At 54.2% G+C, this 19256-nt stretch overlaps 1 protein-coding gene across 1 annotated transcript; it reads right to left on the bottom strand.

The window, feature by feature from the left end:
• Window positions 1-11103: 11103 nt before the first annotated feature.
• On the bottom strand, window positions 11104-16667 carry AZGP1 (alpha-2-glycoprotein 1, zinc-binding). The gene is made up of 4 exons (XM_012934670.2): window positions 16536-16667; window positions 15405-15665; window positions 13117-13392; window positions 11104-11992 (listed from the first exon to the last, which is right to left on the bottom strand). The coding sequence occupies exons 1-4, from the start codon at window positions 16618-16620 to the stop codon at window positions 11691-11693; spliced, it is 924 nt and encodes a 307-aa protein (XP_012790124.2). The 5' UTR covers window positions 16621-16667; the 3' UTR covers window positions 11104-11690.
• Between the last annotated feature and the right edge of the window lie 2589 nt (window positions 16668-19256).

Here is a 19256-nt window from a genome sequence, read left to right as displayed (position 1 = left end):
CAAGCACCTAAGCTGCTGTACTATCTCTCTGGCCTCGGAGCATTTGTCTTGCATGTGTGAGGCCCTGGGTTGGATCCCCAGCACCACATGAAACAAAAATTGGGGCACTCAGAGTGAAAGTAGAGGGGCTAAGGGTTGCCTTGCTGGTCCAGGTTCTGTCCCTGGCACCCCATATGCTCCTCTGAGCGCAGATCCAAGAGTAAGCCCTGAGCACTGCGGGGTGTGGCCCCTACACCCACAAAACAAATTACTGGTCCAAGCAGAAATTTAGCCTCTGGTTGGGGACATTAGACCAAAATACTTGGTGAAATGAAGCATCTCTCTGGAGATAGAGACGGACTGGGCGGGGTGGAGGTTCCCTGTGGCCGCATGTGGTGCTCTCAGGGCCCTTCTCTGAGACAACTTTATTTTTGATTTTTAGGCCACATCAGGAAGTACTCAGCGACAACTCCCAGCTCTGTGCTCAGGGAGTGCTTGGGGGAATGACTAGGAGACTGTGCAGTGCCAGGGGTGGAACACAAGCTTCCAACCACATCCTGGCCCGGTGTCATCTTTGGGGTTTCTGGGGAGGCAACTACTGGGTTCTGACCTGTTTCCTGACCCCCAGGAATCTGTTAACAGTGTTTGGAGGTTGGAGCAACAGTCCCTCCTTTGCCAACCTACACGCACCCCAAAACAAACCACAAAGGAGGAATGGATGACTTCCCAGGTGAAGGCCAGGTTCTGCATGCGGGTGGAAAGTTCTGCAAATATTCCTGTGGGCGCCGTCCGAGACGGAGCACGAATCTGGAAAACATAAGGCTGAACATTTGAGTGTTGGGAAAGCTGGCTTTGTGACAGTGATTTGAGGGAGCAAACCCGAGCTTCTTCCTGGCTGTCAGCTCCAAGAGGACTGAAGCCACTTGCAGCCAGAGCTGGCCCTTGAGCACCACTGGTGTGACCCCAAACACAAAAGCCAAAAACAGGAAAGAAAATTTAGGCAGCCACAATAGGCTCCAGGACCCACAATACCCTTTAGACTCAGTGTCACCCGTGGCAAACACACGGGACCACCGAGTCATAGCCGCTGGGAGCAAACCTGAAGCAGTTTCATTTCTTCTTGCCTTGGATGTGAATCAGATGGGAAAAGAACTGGTCCGGAATTCCTGACTCGCCACAAGCCGGCTCAGAGAAACGGTGTTATCCTGCAGCCCTGCTACTGCTCAGCCAGAGACCAGCCTGGTGGCCACTTAACCCTCCCACCCCCACCCCTGTGGAAGCATCTCTTACCCTCAATAAACAGGTGCCCTGGGGAAGAGGAGCCCAGAAATGGGGAGGTGTGGGGGTAGGGGTGGGCAGGGGATTAGTACAGCCAAGCCACAGGATTGTTGGTCTTGGCCCCGGCTGCTCTGTGTAAACACGGCTGGGGGCCAGGCTCGACTCTCTCCTCCCTGGGTAAACATGGCCTGCACAAGCTCTGTGGTCCAGGGGAGGGTGGCTGAACCTGGAGCAGGGGTGGGGGTGGGGGAGACAAAGTCCCTCCGACCCTGAGCCTTAGGGTCTAGTGGAGACCCCATTATCTGACTGGGAAGACAGGGCTATCACCTGCAGCAGAAACCTGGGGGGTGAGGTGTGAGGATAAGGGGGCCCGGCCTGAAGGCTCCCAGCTCTCGCACCGTCCTATTGCATCACTGCAGCTGCAGGAAGGAAAACAAGATTAGCTAAGGTCGCTGAGAATCTGCCAAGTGTCCAGGAAAAATGAATCAACGGTCTGCTTTGGGTGGTGCCTGAACCGTTCTGTGCTTTGAGACCCCCTAGAAGGAACGTCTGGACCAGCGTCTGGTCAAGGCGACAGAGACATTAGCTCTGCTAGATCATTAATATGATTTGGCAGGGTGACTATCATATTTTATTCCATTTTTGGTTTGGTGGGACACACCTGGCAGTGCTCAGGGGTGACTCCTGGCTCTGTGCTCGAGGATCACACCGGGCAGGACTTGGGATGCTGTATGCAAGGCCAGGGCCCTGCCTTGTCCTGCCTCTCTAGCCCCTGTTCTATTTTCGAGACGAAGAAATTGACCCTTGGGTGGGGACGCGCATGGATGTGGTTAAGGGGTGAGCTCATGCTTTGAACTCTTAGAAGCCCTGGGTTGTTGTGGGGTATTTTTGTTTTGTTTTGGGGTCACACCTGGCGATGCTCAGGGGTTATTTTTGACTCTACACTCAGGAATCTCTCCTGGTGGGCTCTGGGTACCATATGGGGTGCTGGGGATCGAACCTGAGTTGGCCGCATGGAAGGTAAGCGCCCTACTGACTGTATTATCACTCGGGCCCTGAAGCCCTAGGTTTGATACTTGTTACAAGACCCTCCACCAAAATATTGAGGTTCAGCAAGGACGAAGCCTCTAAATCTACAGTCACGTGTGGCAGAAGCAGCTCTTCCTCTGCCAAGTCCCCTTGCTGCCTCTTCTCGGACACCCCATCTATATAACTTACTGTTGGACTCAGCTACGTTCCAGGCCTAGGAGTTGGGGCTCCAGCTCTGAGCCCCGGCCCCCCCAGCTCTCCTCCTTCCAGTTATTTATCACCTTAATTAAGTTCCAGCCATGAGAACAATCCACAACTGTTCCACAGGGGGAGAAACTTGGCAGGTGCCCCCAGAACTGCTGGCACCACCCTTCCTGGCCGGGCCAGTTCATCAGTGTGTGAACCTGGAGGCTGCTCTGAAGGGCGGGAGGTGGTGCCCGGCGAGACAGTCCTCTGGGCCCTGCTTGGGAGGCGCCGGCCAGGGGTACAGCTCAGCCAATGCCTGCCCTGCCCCAAATGGAGGCCACCTCCGGTGCCCTGGTTTTCAACATCAGCTGAGAATTTCAGTTCAGGAAACATTGGGGTGGGACTGGAAACCAGGGAAGGGGCTGGAGAGATTATATAGTGCTAAGGTGCTCGCCTAGCACACAGCCAACATGGGTTCTATCCCTGGCACCACCTAGGGTCCCCTGAGCGCCCCCAAGAGTGATCTGAGCACAGAGCCAGGAGTAAGCCTGAGAACAGCTGGTATGGCCCCCCGAAACAAAACAAAAACATTGTCTCCTGCTTTCTGGCTACAGAATAGACTTGTGTTGGTTAAGGCTTGCAACATAATGATTGGTTATTTCTGCATATTGCAAGCACAAGGGGGCAGCTTAGCTTATAGAGGGCACCTTACAGTACCAGTATTTTGCTCTAGTGAGGACACTGCACATCTATTCTTTAAGATTAGGTTTTGGTCTGGGGGCTGTTTCCAAGGGGTTGTGTGAAGTGGGGAGAGAGACTGTGGCATTGAGAAGAAAATCCACTGCTTTCACTCTATCCATATCATCCTGGAAATGCCTGGGAGATGGAGGATGGAGAGTCTGCCCCTGGACCGCAGTGATGGAGGACTGGGGAGTCTGCTCTGGACTACAGTGATGGGGGACTTGAGGATCTGCTCTGGACTGCAGGGATGGAGGACTGGAGGGTCCGCCCTGGACCGCAGGGATGGAGGACTGGAGGGTCTGCCCTGCACTGCACTGGCTCTCCGTCCCATCAGCTGGATGCGCACTTGCTCTATGCTGGGCGAGCGATGATCCCATCCACACACCCGGTTTCTCCGGGAGCCATGGGCTCAGGCAGGACAGGGGATTGCTCTTGGCAGGAAAAGGAAGTCAGCACCTTCCATTCCTCCCCAGAGCCTTCTGTTCCGTCTGCATCTCAGTGGCATGGGTGGTGCCTGAGCCATAATTTCTGTCAGCAATGAAGAGGCTTATATCAAGCTTGGCCCTCTTTGGGAAAGCCACACCCGGCGGTGCTCAGGGCGGACTCCCTGTGGATGCTGGGGATCGAACCCGGGTCAGCCGTGTGCAAGGAAAAGCGCTCCTGGCCGAACTTACGGCTCTGGCACCGGGCTTAACGGGGTCCCACCGGGCAGCGCAAGCAGCCAGCGCCCCGCCAGGAGTCCATGTGCGTCTGTTTTGAGAATAACCAAGGCCCGGAAGGTGCTTGCCCTCGCGCTCCTGGAATCATGGCCCCCGCTCCTCCCGCGGACCCCCTCGCGCCCCAGGGTCCCCATCGGGCGGTGTGGGCTCTGCTCTCGGGCGCGGCCCCTCGCTGATTCGGGACCCCCGAAGGGGCGAGTCCGCGCGCCTGCAAGGCCATTCCGAGGCTCCCGAGGTCTGTCTGAAACCGGCTCCAGCGGGGCCTCATCGCCCGCGCCGGCACGGGCTGGAGGGGCGCTGCCGTTGACCCCGGCTCCCTGTCCCGGGCGGTCCCGGGGACGCGCGAACACCGAGCGCGCGGCGACCTTCGCGAACGTGGAACTGACCCCCGCGGGCCGCCGTGCCGCCTGACACAAAGGCCGGAAGTGAGCGCGCCGCCGCCCAAACGCCTCTCTAGGCCTCCGGAGGCGCCTCCTCTCGGTGGTCCCAGATGTGAAGGTCGTGCGGGACCCGGACTCCCAGGCTTGTAAACCCACCCGCCTCCCGCCCTGGTCAGCGAAATGAGATATAATAATAACAATAACAATAATAACAACAACAACAAAACAACAACAATAATAATAAGATATAATAAAAATAATAATAACAACAACGGCAACAACAACAACAATGCTGGAGAGATATTACAGTGGATAGGTCACTTGCCTTGCATGCAGCCGACTCAGGTTCAACCCCTGACAGCCTCCGTGAGAGGAATTAGCAGGAGGAGGTGGGGGATGAAGACAAACAGCAGGAATAGTCCAGCAGAGCTTGGTCTGAGGGTTTGGAAGCTCAAAAATCAGTTCCCCAGGGCAGGGCTGAATCCTGGAAAAACAAGGGTAACCCTCTCGTTCTCTTCGGCTTGCTGGTTCCTTTCCACAGCAGTTTGTTTAGATGCCCTGTGCTCTGTGCTTTTGGGTGCAAGGGAGGTAGGAATGTTTGAAAAGTTCTAGAATGTGCTTTGCTTTCTTAAAATTGAGAGGCAAAAGTCACTCCATCTTGAAACAGTCTGTCCTGGCTGCCTGCAGACTAAGAGGGGAGGAAGGACAGGCCAGACCCAAGGCCAGACTCAAGACCACTGACACATGTCTCCTGCTGGTGCTAAGCCAGGACATCAGGACGAGCCTCTGGATGCTGCCCTGCAAGCAGGAAGCAGAACCGAGGCCCCGATTTGAGTTAAGTGGGCAAGATAAAACTTGTGAGTCCGTATGATCAGGAGAAGTACGGCATGCTCTCATGCCTGCCTGGTCATACCTTATCTTGGCAGTACAAGGCAGCAGTTTGCCCTCTCTTACACATCCTTAATCTTGTTTGACCTTTAAAGATCAGTATGAGCCTTCTTTTTGCCCTATGTGTAAGTAACCACAAGAATGTGGGGGACGGGGGCTGGAGCGATAGCACAGCGGGTAGGGCATTTGCCTTGCACGTGGCCAACCTGGGTTCGATTCCCAGCATCCCATATGGTCCCCTGAGCACCTCCAGGGGTAGTTCCTGAGTGCAGAGCCAGAAGTAACCCCTGTGCATTGCCGAGTGTGACCGAAAAAGCCAAAAAAAATGTAGGGGACGTAATCTGTAGAGCTTATGTGTCCAGCTCCGTATCTTTCTCTGACATTTTATTTATTTATTTATTTATTTTGCTTTTTGGGTCACACCCAGCGATGCTCAGGGGTTACTCCTGGCTTTGCACTCAGGAATTACTCCTGGCGGTGCTTGGGGGACCATATGGGATGCCGGGGATTGAACCCGGGTCGGCCGCGTCCAAGGCAAACGCCCTACCCGCTGTGCTATCACTCCGGCCCCATCTCTCTCTGACATTTTATTTTATTTATTTATTTATTTTTTTTTTCAATGTAGAGGATATTTATTTATTTATTTATTTATTTTTTTAAAGAAATATTTTATTGAACCACCGTGAAAACAAGAAAAAAAATACAAAGCTTTCAGGTTTAAGTCACAGTCAAATACTGATTAAACCACCATCCCTTCACCAGTGCACCCGTTCCACCACCAAGAACCCCAATACACCCCCCTCCCACCCCACCCCCCATCTAAATAGCTGATGATATTCCCATTATTCTCTCTATATATTGAGTACATTTCATATTTCCATACAGAACTCACTATTGTTGATTGGAAATTTTCCCCAACAATCAGGCCTGCTGAATAAGCATCATCTAATAATTTCTCTTCCTTGGTAAAAGTGAAGACTATCGCGGCCGCGCGGTTTTGGGTTTCTAATATTTTAGCTCAGTTCACAGTCAAAATGCATGGCTGCAAGAATCTGCTCTGGTGCCAAAATGGGTTAGGAGACCTCAGGATCACAGTCAGTAGGCGGGAGGCTCTGCTTCTCGTGCCGCGGCTCTTGGTTCATCTCTGGGCGGAAGGCGCGCCGGGAACACCTCCCCTCCCAGGATCACCTACAGGCTACGTCACTAAAGAAAGTCCTACCTCCTGGTGTAGGGGTCTTAGAGGGTGGCTCTCACCGCGTGGCTGCTGCCGCTGCCGCCATTTTCGCTCAGAAAAATGGGGCGGAGAGGGAAAAAAATCCCTCCCCGGGCTGCACGTCTCTCTGACATTTTAAATCACTGCAACATAACTTTGACAACATAGCTTTGACAAGACAATGTATACCTTGATGTTCTTTTGATGAACACTTATCCTATAACTGTTTGTACTCTCGTTAGTGAGTCTTTTTCTGTGATGAAGTCATTAGGATGTAACTGACAAAAAATAGAATAAAAGGTGGCTTCTGGCAGTCTGACCTTGAACCAGATCAATGCCTTGGCCTCCGTGCTCTCTACATTCCTCTTGCATGTCTTGTCTCTGCACCTCCGACCGAAAGAATATTCACACAACGGTCTCCAGATGTTTGGCTAAGTGTTCTGACTGCTAGATATTACTTATGTACATCTGCTTTGCTCAAGACAGGATGGGGATGTAACTGCCATGTGAAAGGACAAGATGTATTCTGTTCTGAAACTAAAAAGGGGTCCATAATACCTGCTACACAGACACTTGAGGTTCCAAGTCTCTTAGGCTTGGGAACCCTCAGCGCTGAGTCCCTTGCATGAATGTGTTCTGATGTGTGAATAAAACCTTGAAAACTCTGTCCTGTCTCTGTGGGTCTTGGTTGGCAGCTGAGCTCACGTTTGTGGACACTTAACAAAATGAACTACCTACCTTTTCACCTGTGAACCTGTCCAGAGAGTTCTGAGAGCACCAAAGCAAAAAGTAAAGTTCAGATGATCAAGTTTGGATGAAGAATCAGTAGAAGGGCAGCTGGAGTGATAGTATAGTGGGGAGGGCATTTGCCTTGCTAACCCGGGTTCAATCCATGGCATCCCATAGGGTTCCCCGAGCACTGCTAGACGTAATTCCTGAATGCAGAGCCAGGAGAAATCCCTGAGCACTGCCGGGTGTGACCCAAAAAGAAAAAAAAAAAAGAAAAAAAGGGAAAAAGGGGAAAAAAAAAGCAACAGGTGAAGGGCCATAGAGATAGCACAGCACAGTGGGTAGGGCAGCTGCCTTACATGCAACCAACCTGGGTTTGATCCCCAGCACCACGTCTGCCCCCAGGAGCCCAGTCAGGAGTGACCCCTGAATGCAGAGCTAGGAGTATTTGAGAGTATCAAATTCTGGTGAGGATGTGGGAAAAGGGACCCTCAAGCACGTGGGGTGGGAACTTGTCTGATTCAGAGACACCTCTTTTGAGCATGTCCTGAGGATGTGAAGTCAGGTTCTGTGTGGGACAGCCTGGTCAGTTAAAGATGTCGAGAAGGCCGCCTCAACATCTGTGACACAGCAACACCGCGAGGATGTTATGCCCAGTGCAATCAGCCAGAGAAAGCCAGAGGCTCACGGATACTAGGAATTTAGAAATGCTGAATTCATTGAACCAGAAAGCAGAAGGTGGTCTCTGGAAACCGGATCTGCGGAGAGATGGGGTCACAGACATGACATTGGTCTTGGGATGTGACACGTGCCTGGGGGCTGAAGCTAAGCACACAGTGTGAGGCGCAGGCAAAGGGGACAAGCCTGGCTCTGTCTCGTTCCCAGAGGTGTCAGCTCAGGCTCACTGGTGGCCAGGCGTCAGTATGTGGCGGTGTCAAGCCTCATTTGGTGTTAGCTTAACACCACATATTGGAAAATACCAAAGATGATCTGGCAGAGGGAGGGTTGTTGGGTGCCGCTCAGACCCTCAGTGGAGACACGAAGCGACGGGGTCGTGGTGAGCACAGGTTGTGGCTTTTGTGATTTAGCTTTTTGGGCCACACTCAGCAGTGCTCAGAGCTTACTCCTGGTTCTGCACTCAGGGATCACTCCTGGGGGTTGGGGGACCACGTGGGATGCGGGGGATTGAATTTGGGTTGGCCACATGCGAGGTAAATGCCTACCCACTGTCCTACCTCTCCGGCCCAATGACATCTTGACTGTATGGGATGAAAGGGAGAGGGCAAAAGCACACTGGCGTCGGGCCAGAGCGACAGTTTAGTGAGTAGGGTGTTCGCCTTGCACACAGCTGACCTGGGTTCAACTCCTGACACCCCATATGGTCCCACGAGCCCCTTCAGGAGCGATCCCTGATCAGAGCTAGGAGTAAGCCTGGACCGCATCTGATGTGGCTCCCACACAAACAAAGCAGGAACCCAAGGGCTTAATTTGGGTCACTGGAAGGATAAAAATGCCCTTGACTGGGCGAGAACCTAGCGAAAGAGGATGAAGAAGAGTTTTTGATTTCTTTGGGAATGAAGACGGAAAGTCTGGCTGAGGTCTGAGGTGTCACTAGGACATCTAGCTGGAAATATTGGGACCAGGTAACAGAAACAGAGTTATCAAAGGGAACAAGAGACAATTGCAGAGAAACCGCGGGAATGGCTCATAGTTACTAGGAGACGGGTGCCCTCTGGTGGTCACATCTCAAAACTGCAAACGATGAAGTTTCCTGGATGCCGAAGGCCGCCCTGGTCCCCTCAGCCAGGAAGGAAATCTCACCTGAACCTGTCACGTGCATTAGATCCTGTGCATAAGGTGCAGGAACCCAGAGTCTAGAGCAGAGGGTCCTGAATTCACTCACCTGATTGACCCCTTTCCACAGAAAGTATTAGTCAGCGCCGCCTTGGAAATCTATCTTCTTGAAGGAAACAAACTTCTTTTTTTTTTCTTTTTGGGTCACACCCGGCGATGCACAGGGGTTACTCCTGGCTGTACACTCAGGAATTACCCCTGGCTGTGCTCAGGGGACCATATGGGATACTGGGGATCGACGCGTGCAAGTGGGTTATACGGGTTGGACGCGTGCAAGGCAAACGCCCTACCCACTGTGCTATTGCTCCAGCTCCAAGAGAACAAATTTCTTGAAGAGAAAAGCTCCCCCCTGAAGTGCATCTAAGGAGAACATCCCATAATCCCAGCACCCCTAGGGGTGCTACTGTCCCCTTCGGGAAACATGGTGCAGACAGAAACTAGTTGGGGTTCCCCTCACCTTCTACTGTCTCTAGACAAGCCACCTTTGAGGTGGGGTCATCTAAAAAGAATTGGGGTTCCCTGGGCATTACCGAAGCAGAAAATGTCTTGCACCTTTTCTCCTGGTAATTGGCCTCATCTCCAGATAAGGCCATTCCCTCACTGCCAAGCAAAATGCAGGAATGTTGGTTCACAGCTCAGGACCATCTGTGGGGGCCTGGAGTTGGCGAAGGGGGTGCAGAGGGGACCCTGGAAGGACCCACCTTTGGTCTCTTGCCCCTGGGTCCTCTGGTATGCCCAAAGCCAGCCTCCCCGAAGACCCTCCTGGGTCGCCCCCCGTGACTCTCCCCTGTGGCTCTGGCCTGCTCCCAGATGAACCTTCCAAAGCCCTGGGGGTGTCTGATGCTACCACACTGACCAGAACTTGGGTTTCTGGAATTTTTTGGAGGGTTTTCAGGGTGTTCTGGAATCTTCTGTCTGTCTGTATGCTCATGTGGTTTTCCTTGCTGATCTGAATTTTTCTCATGAGTTCTTTATTTTTTTAAGGGGTCAGAATATTTTTGCTTGTTTTTGGGCCACACTCTGTGATGCTCAGGGGTTACTCCTGGCTCTACACTCAGAAATTACTCTTGGCAGTGCTCATGGGATCATTTGGGGTGCTGGGGATCTAAACCTGGTCAGCCTAGTGCAAGGCAAGTACCTTGCCTGCTATACTATTGCTCCAGCCACCAAGAGGTCAGAATATTTTGAAGTTCAAAGAGTTCTATTATTTTATTTTGGGGCCACACCTGGCAGTGCACTCCTGGCTCTGTGCTCAAGGATCACTCCTGACAGGGCTTGGGGGACCATATGGGATGCAGGGGATTGAATTCGGGTCAGCTGTTTGCAAGACCAGTGCTCCCTACCTGCTGTTCTATCGCTTTGGTCTCCGACAGTTTTATTTTTCACTCCTTGGGTGATTTATATGTTCCTCTCTGCAGCCCTTCTCCAATTCAAACGGGACTGGAAAGTCTTTAATCCAGAGGAAGGGAGCTAGGATCACGTGTGGACTAAAGAAGCGAATTCTCAGCTTTGGTTTCCAAATCAGCGTTCAAAGAAAAGGACAGTCGGGGGCTGGTGAGACAGTGCAGGGGTAAGGCGCTGCCCCGCATCCGGGTGACCCATTTGATTCCCTGCATCACGTGGGACCCCAAGCACAGCTGGAGAGTGACCTCCTAACACAGAGCTGGGGGTAGCCAGTGCTGCTGAGTGTGGCCCCAGCAAACTGAAAACAACCCTCTAAAAAGAACAACCTTTACACTAGGCTTTCTAGTAAAGAGGGAGAGTCGCTCAGAGCTCCAAAGAAGGCGTCGGGGGCGTCGGGGGCCTCAGGGGCGTCAGGGGAGGGGTCAGCACGTGGGGCGGGGTGGGCGAGGTGTCCCACAAGACTCAGGGCAGTGAGCCCTGCTCTAACTTGGGCTTGGAACCTGTGAGTTCTGATTTTTTAAATTTCTTTTAATGATTTTATTTATTTATTTTGCTTTTTGTGTCACACTCAGACATGCTCAGGGGTTACTCCTGGCTCTGCATTCAGGAATTATTTCTGGGGGTGCCTGGGGGACCCTATGGGAAGCCGGGGATTGAACCTGGTTCGGCCACTTGCAAGGCAAATGCCCTCTCGACTGTGCTCTCGCTCAGGGCCCGGTACTGATTTCATTTAAACACGCTAAGGATGCATTTTGAGGGAGTCAGAGAAGTCTGGGGATCCTTGCTTCCTGGTGAGCTTTGGTCCTGGTGTGATGCCAGATATTAAAAAAAAAAAAGAGGAAGAGACTTTGGGTTCAATTCAGGAGTTTTCAGGATCTCATGAGCAGAGGGGACACAAGCTGAGGGGTACAGGACAATGTCCACAGAGCCCTGAGGGTCCAAACTACACCACAAAGGCCCCCCCCCCCTTCCCAGTCCCAGATACTCCCACTGGACGCTTAGAGTTTCAGACGAGTCACTTTGGGAAGGACTCTAATGCTCACGTCTCTACTCATTTATAGTTTATTTCTTTTTCTTTTTTCGGGGGGGAGCGTGTTGCACTCGATGATGCTTAGGGGTCACTCCTGGCTCTGCACTCAGGAATCACTCCTGGTGGTGCTCGGGGGAACTATGGGATGCTGGATTAAGCTTGGGCTTTTACAGGACACGCCGGCACGGGTCAGCTTTGCTCCCGGCCCCTTCCTCCTGGCTTCTTGCGTATGACCTGGCCCCTGACGTGCAGAGGACTGGCTACTGGGTCGAGGTGCCCTGGTCAGTGTCCCACTGCACAAGGAGAGTCTCAGCTCGGGTGCTGTGCTCCACGTGGCAGGCGAGGGGACTCCCGTCCTTCAGGGAGACCCTCACCACCACCCAGGACTGGTAAGTGCCACTGCCGCTAGGAAGCACGTCTCCCCTAGACTCCGGCTCCAGGGGGCGGCCGGCCCGAGTCCAGCGCAGGGTGATGCCGGGCGGGTAGAACTCATCGGCACGACACTTGAACCGTCTGTGGTGTCCTGGGGCCTTGTGGTTGGTGATGGTCACCGAGGGGGCATCTGCAGAGGGACAGAGCGTGGTTCTGAGGGGCTGAAGTCCACACTGTCCTGCCCAGGAACCCCCCGCCCTCTCCTGGGTCTAAGTTCTGTTATTGTTTTCTTTGAGGGGGGTCCACACCAGTGATGCTCAGGGGTGCCGCCTGGCTCAGCACTCAGGGATCACTCCTGGTGGTGCTCGGGGGGACCAATGGGGTGCCGAGGACAGAACCCCATGGCCACAGGCAAGGCTAATGCCCTCCCCATCTGAACACTGTCCCGGGCCCCAGGTCGCGAGCTTGGTCCAGGGCACGTCTTGGGGCGACTTTCCAGCCTGGCCATTCCTGGAGCTTTGTATTTTTAAATTTCATTTCCTTTTATTGATTTATTTATTGGTTTGGGGGCCACACATGGCAGTGCTCGGGCTTACTCGGGCTTGCACATGCAAGGCAAATGCCTTAAACCCAGTCATATCTCTCTGGCCTCCAGAATTATTTTCTCATTTGATGTTGTTGTTTTTTGGGCCACACCTGATGGTTTTCATTTATTGATTGATTGATTGATTGGCTTTTTGGGTCATACCCAGCAGTGCCCAGGGGTTATTCCTGGCTCTCACTCAGGAATCACTCCTGGCGGTGCTCGGGTGACCCCATGGGGTGCTGGGGATCTAACCCAGGTCAGCCGCATGAAAGGCAAACACCCTCCCTGCTGTGCTATTGCTCCGGCCCCATCCAGTGGTTCTAGCGGCTGCTTCGGCTAGGGGGTCACTCTTGATAGCACTTGTGACTCTGTGGTGCTGGGGTTCAAGCCCTGGTGGGCCTGCAGGCTGGCGACCCCTTCCCTTAATCCCAGTCCTGCCTGCCTGACCCTAGCCAGGGAGTACTAACTTCTGATGGCACTGCTTCCAATTTTTTTGCCATCCCCAAATATTTTGGATCTTCCCCCAAGCCTTTGAGGGTACCCGCCCCAGCCCCACTGTCCCTGGCATCTGCCCCCACCTGCTTCATCCCACATGACCCTTTTTCTGGATCCTTCTCACCCCAAGGTCTCTCGGGGCCGTCAGCCCTACCCCTCTGCTGTCTCAGGGCTGACAGTCCCCTTCCAACCCCACACCCGGGGGGACCCCCTTCCTTCCCCCGCCGGGGTACCTCGTCGGTCCAGGAGGTGCTGCCCGAGGTGCAGGTACCTCCGCAGTATGGCGGGACACTCCTCCTCCAGGTAGGCCTTGGACCGCTGCAGGTACTCGGCCTCCGCCTCCCACTTGCCCTTGGCGACACCAGCAGCCGGGTCCAGGACCACCCAGGTGGGGACGCTCTGGTTAAAGGTGATGAAGTCCCGGCCGTCATAGGCGTAGCTCCAGAAGGCGCCGCTGTTCACGTTATTCTGTAGCTCACAGCCAAACCTGCCCTGGAAAGTGTGGGGCGCTGCAGGCACCCCCAGTGACCCATGAGCCCGCGGCCACCGCCTCCTACACGCTCCCACGCCAGGCAGGAAAAGGGTTTTGGATCTGGTTTGTTTAGGAGCCCCGCGGGGCTGACTCCTGACTCTGCACTCAGGGATCACCCCTGGTAGGGCTCAGGGTACCCTCTGGGGTGCCAGGGATTAAACTGGGGTTGGCTGCGTGCATGTAAAGTGCTTTAAACCCCACACTATCTCTTCGGCCCGAAAAAGAATTTCTGAAATCTTGGCAAGAAGTTGCTTGGCCTGGGTGAAAAAGCTCTTGTCCAGACACACAGAAGTCAGGGGAGGGGCCCAGGCTTAGTTTGGGGTTTTGGGGTGATCTGGGATGGGACACTGGATTTGCAGCCAGAGAATTTCAGAACTGGAGACATGAAGAAGATTTCTAACCCTTTCTAGCTTCACCAAGGCTGGAGTGATAGCAGAGTAGCGTGGTGGGGAGGGTGCTTGCCTTGCAAGCGACCAACCAGGGTTTGATCCCCGGAACCCCACATGGTCTTCTGAGCACTGTCAGCAGTGATCCATGAGCACAGAGCCAGGAGTAAGCCCTAAGCACACTCAGCTGAGGGGCGAGGGAGTATGCGCCACTTGGAAGCCTATTTCCAAAGTCAACAGAAAGATTGGATTTCATGGTTTGAGGAGGATTATGAAATCCCCATCCCGGCGCTGAGCGGGGTCAGCTCCTCTGAGTCAACACTGTCCCTCGCGTCTGCCCACCCCTCTGTCCTATCACAAGTCCTGCCAGCCATGATTCTGGGAAACTGTCAGCCCCTGGCAGGGGCACACGGTCTCGAGTCCTGGCACTAGAAGACGGCGTTACCTGCTGGCATGGCGAGGGCCGCTGGCCCCCAGCTCTGTTCGCACCCCACCACTTGTTTCCTGTCCCCTGAGCTCATCTTGGCGTGGCTTCTCCGAGGACAATGCTGCTACTGTTCCCGGGGCTCCTGGCGCCCTGGCTGGGCGGCTGCTGTCCGCGTTTCCTTCCTCATCCTCCTTACTCCAAGTCCCTTCTGACACTTCCCTCTCAGTGCTCAGGGCCCTCAGCACCCACCCCCACTCCAATATTCCCTGGGGACTGAGCCGTGTGTGGGGGTTCCAGGCGGGGGCTGGGACCCGGGGCCTGCACACCAGGGCTGCACCCGAGCCCGCACTGTCTCCCGGCTCGTCTGCGCTGCTCTGGCACCCTGTGGGAAACGTCCAGCTTGCAGGGCGCTTGTGACACTCCCCACCCTATAATGATTCCGCCTCAGCAGCTCGGCTGGCCTGCGAGGGGTGGGTCTGGGGGTCTGCGGTGGGGTTGAAGAGGAAGGGGTGGGTGCGGTGTGAGTGTGTATCTAAGCCACGCAGCCACCAGTTACTGTCAGCCTGGGCCCAAACCGCAGCGATTAACTTAGAAATGAGCCCACCAGGTGGGGAACCTGGGGAGGGAACGTTGTGGGGGGGCCGGCACGGTGGCGGGAGTGGAACTGGAACAGCGTATGCCTGAAACTCTTATGATAGACACATTTGTAAATCACGGTGTCTAAATAAAAATAAAATCAGAATAACAAACTCCAGGAGTGGGAGCAGCCTCATCCGAGTTGGAGTTTGGGGCCTTGAGATCAGTGGTGTCTGACATTCACTCAGAAGAGAGTGGAGTCAGACGTCACTTCCGGGAGTAAAGCCTGACGTCACGCCCGGAGGAGCGCTGGGTCTGGTCACTTCCGGTTGGTGCTAAGGGCTCAGAGGGAAAGTGGGGCCGTGAAAGGCAGGGGTGAGGCAGGTGTTTTGGAAGAGTTGTGGGGGGGCTGCAGAAATGTCAGTGCATTTGGGGGGAAGGTGAGACACCAAGCAGGACCCACGGGACCCAGCCCGGCTCCCTGGCATGGCTCAGTGCTGGCACCACGGTGGTGCCAAGCCTCAGCCCTGTCCTTCTGCAGTTCCCTTGCCGCCCGCACATGCTCGCCTGCTGCTGAACTCACCCCTGCTCCCCACTCACCTTCGGGGTCCTTGTAGTAATTCACGGCGTCTTTCAGGGCCTCCAGGAAGAAGTCCCCCCTGGCCTTCTGGAGTTTGCTCTCCTTCTCCCAGTCCTCCACCCCGTTCAGCTGCGCCCACGGGCCCAGCGGCTCGGCCCGCCCGCGCGTGCTGTCGTAGCGGAACAGGGCCTGGTCATTGAGGTAGGCCATGGCCCGGAAGCTGGGCTCCCCCGGCCTGGGTCTGGACTGGCCGGTGTAGAGAAAGCTCAGCGAGTACCGTCCTGCCAAGAGGAGAGATGTGGGGGTCCGTGTGGGGGCGGCCGCTTCCCCAGCCCTCTGCCCACTGAGGCAGCAGCTCAGCCTCCTGGTGGGGACCCAGACCACGTGAAGGCGGCGGCGCAAGGTGACGGGGACTTGACCCTCCTGTTGTGACCGTCTGAGCTGGGCTGGCCGGGCCCTGCCCTGTGAGGGCCATCGGGCTGCAGGTCCCCTGATGAAGACAGCCTAACCCCCATGTCGGCACAGAGGAGACCCGTGAACCCCACTTTACCTGCAGCTTCTAGGAACACGCTGGCTGAGCCTCCTGACAGTGCAGGGAGGGGAACGAATTGGAGAACTCCAGGAGCTGCATACCTGGTGGGCTCCTGTGTGCATGCCCATGTGTGTGCGTGTGTGTGCATGTGTGTGTGTGTGTGTGTGTGTGGACGCGGCCACCATTGATTCCAGCATCACTTCATGATGGACCACACTGGTGGTCCTGATGTGGGGTCAGATGTGCCCCTGTGCCCCTCCTGCTGCTGAGTGGGGCTTGGGTTGGGGTGCGGGGAGACTGGCTCTCTGAAGTCCAACCTGCTTCCACAGACGCTCGCTCCTGCTGAGCATGGCAGGAGGAGGAAGAGGAGAAGAATTCTCTCTGGTTGGCTCCTGCTCTGTACCAGGGGCAGGTCCCTTCACCTCTCTGGGCCTTAGTTTTGTTCCTCCATAGAGTCAGAATTTGCGATCTGTTTCCTTGAAAAGCTGGTTTGGCTTGTTCAGAGGCTTCCTTAAGGGGGCCCTGCTCCCACAATGCCCTGCTCAGATGCCCCGTACTCATCTCTGATCCCCACTCCCCTGCCCCTACTCCCCTGCCGGGGTCTCCAGCCCTCACTCACCAGGCCCCCACTCCCCCACCGGGGTCTCCAGCGGGGCCACAGGCTCCAGGAGCAGCAGCAAGGACAGCAGGAGAGGCACCATCATGCCCAGGTCCCAGGTCGACTGCTGGAAGGTTCTGGATGTGTCGGGGTATGGAGCTGGTGGAGTGGAGAGGTGGAGTCCTGGGAATGGCCAGGCACAGAGCCAGGCCGGAAGGAGGCGCCGGCCCCTGGGAGGAGGCAATACTAGGCCACAGGGCCAGGGCAGGCCGGGGCGCTGAGCTACTGACCCCTGTGTCCTGGGGGGGAGGACCACCAGGCCCCCAGGGCTCTCAATATGTTGACATACCCCAGCCTGCACCTGGGCTTTGCCGAAGACAATGACTGGTGGTGGTGGTGGTGGTGGGGTGGAGCCATCGCGCAGCTGGGAGGGCATTTGCCTTGCAGGCGGCCAGCCTGGGTTCGAATCTGGCACCCCATATGGTCCCCCAGCCCCGCCAGGAGTCAGCCCTGAGCACTGCCAGGTATGACCCTAAAGCGTTAACCAAAACAAAGCCAAAACGTCCTGTCCCTTCTTGGTCAGTCATTAACTCCCATTCCCGGCCTCTGGCCGGGGGCCCTGAGTGTCAGAGCTTGGATTCCAGCTGGTCCCCAGCGCTGTCTGCAGAGGGGCTTGTGCTAGGCTGCAGCCCAAGAGCCCTTTCACATGGGAATGCCGGTACTTGGGAGACTGTCAGGACGATTTGGCCCTTGCTGCCGGGCTCCTGGAGCTCTTTGGTGGGCACCGGGAACCCAAAGCCCACCCGCCTCGCTTCAGAGGGTCGCAAACCGATTTCCGAAACTTGCGCGGGTCTTGCCTGTAATATTCCACATAGCCACGAGAGGGAGCCAGTCAGCGGGCTGGGAGCAGATTCTGCAGCGGTGATGGCGGAAGTTTCTCGGTACCCACAGACCAAACCATTGGTCGCTATCAAAAGGGAATGATAATTAGTTTCCATCTCTAGTTTGCATCATGTAGTTCTTCTTTCTCCTCTACTTAGCGGGTCTGCAGCTTGGGGCCAGGGCGAGAGGACAGCGGTATCTCCTAGGCCCTGCTTTTGATTTTTTTTTTTATTATTATTTTTGGGTCACACCCAGTGATGCACAGGGATTACTCCTGGCTCTGCACTCAGGAATTACCCCTGGCGGTGCTCAGGGGACCATATGGGATGCTGGGAATCGAATCCAGGTCCGCCGCTTACAAGGCAAATGCCCTACCCGCTGTGCTATCGCTCCAGCCCTAGGCTTTTGATCTTAAGATTTTTTAACCACTGTTTTAAATTTCTTACTCATGACTGATATGTCTCAGTTTTCTGCTTCTCCAGATCCAGTCTTGGGAGTCTGCAATGATTCTAAAACTCCAGCCATTTCTTCTAGGTTTTCCAATTTAGTGCAATTTAATGTTGCTAGGATCTTCTGCATTTCTAAGTTATTTGTTTTAAATACTTACCGTTCATCTCATATCCAATTTATTTATTTAATCTAATTATTTAATCTAATTTATTTAATCTAATATAATTAGGCGGTCACACCCAGGGACTGCCCCCCGGTGCCTTATCCCACCAAGGCCTACATCCAGAGATTATAACACCAAGCTCCCTGAAGCTTTGTTGCTTTGTGGCCGCGCGACATCTTTTAGCCTAGTTCTTCCTCTGAGAGAAAACTGGCAAGCTACCGAGAGTTTCCTGCCCACATGGGAGAGCCTCGCAAACTCCCCATGGTGTATTTATATGCCAAAACCAGTAACAATGATGGATGTCATTCCCCTGACCCTGAAAGAGTCTCCAATGCGGCACTTTTGGAATGGACGTGTAAAGAGAGGCTTCTAAAATCTTAGGACTATGATGAATGGAGATGTTACTGAGACCGCTCGAGAAATTCAACGATCAATGGGATGATGATGATGATTATGATGATGATGAATCTAATAATTATTTTTTTGGCTTTTGGGTTGCCGGTGAACAGGGGTTCCTCCTGGCTCTGCACTCAGGAATCACTCCTGGCAGTGCTTGGGAGACCACATGGGATATTGGGAATCGAACCCAAGTCAGCTATGTGCAAGGCAAGCACCTTCCTGCTGTACTATCTCTCTGGCCCCGATTCAATTTATTGGGTTTTAAGTTTTTTTTTCCTCCTTATGAGTTTGGCTAAGATTTATAAACAATAAATCTTGTTTATTTATTTATTTTATTTATTTATTTTTTTGCTTTTTGGGTCACACCTGGCGATGCACAGGGGTCACTCCTGGCTCATGCACTCAGGAATCACCCCTGACGGTGCTCAGGGGACCATATGGGATGCTGGGATTTGAACCCGGGTTGGCCGAGTGCAAGGCAAACGCCCTACCTGCTGTGCTATCGCTCCAGCCCCAAATCTTGTTTATTTTTGTGTTTGGGGCCACACCTGGCCGTGCTGAGGAATAACTCTTGGTTCTGCATTCAGAAACTACTCCTGGCAGTGCTCAGGGAACAATACAGGATGACGGGGATTGAACCTGGGTCAGCTGCCTACAAGGCAAATGCTGTCCTTGCTGTCCTACTGCTCTAGCCCTTGTGTATGTATATTAATGTCAGTTGTTGCTGTTGCACACTTTGGGCTCTAGTTTTCTTACTGATGTTATTCTAGCTGGTTGGTCTGTCCAGTGAGTGAGTGAGGTTTAAACTCACGGGCTGGAGTGTTAGTACAGCAGGTTAGATGCTTGCC

Source organism: Sorex araneus, chromosome 4 (assembly GCF_027595985.1).
Source record: "Sorex araneus isolate mSorAra2 chromosome 4, mSorAra2.pri, whole genome shotgun sequence".
In the NCBI taxonomy this organism is placed as follows: Eukaryota; Metazoa; Chordata; class Mammalia; order Eulipotyphla; family Soricidae; genus Sorex; species Sorex araneus.
The sequence above is the reverse complement of the archived record's forward strand: the minus strand, read 5'-3'. Positions and strand labels throughout refer to the sequence as shown.

Coding starts and splice junctions, on each gene's coding strand:
- AZGP1 (XM_012934670.2), bottom strand. CDS start 16,620: ATGATGGTGCCTCTCCTGCTGTCCTTGCTGCTGCTCCTGGAGCCTGTG. Junction 15,666..16,535: donor GGTGGGGGAGTGGGGGCCTG/GTGAGTGAGGGC, acceptor TCCTCTTGGCAG/GACGGTACTCGCTGAGCTTT. Junction 11,993..13,116: donor GCACCTCCTGGACCGACGAG/GTACCCCGGCGG, acceptor GTCCCTCTGCAG/ATGCCCCCTCGGTGACCATC.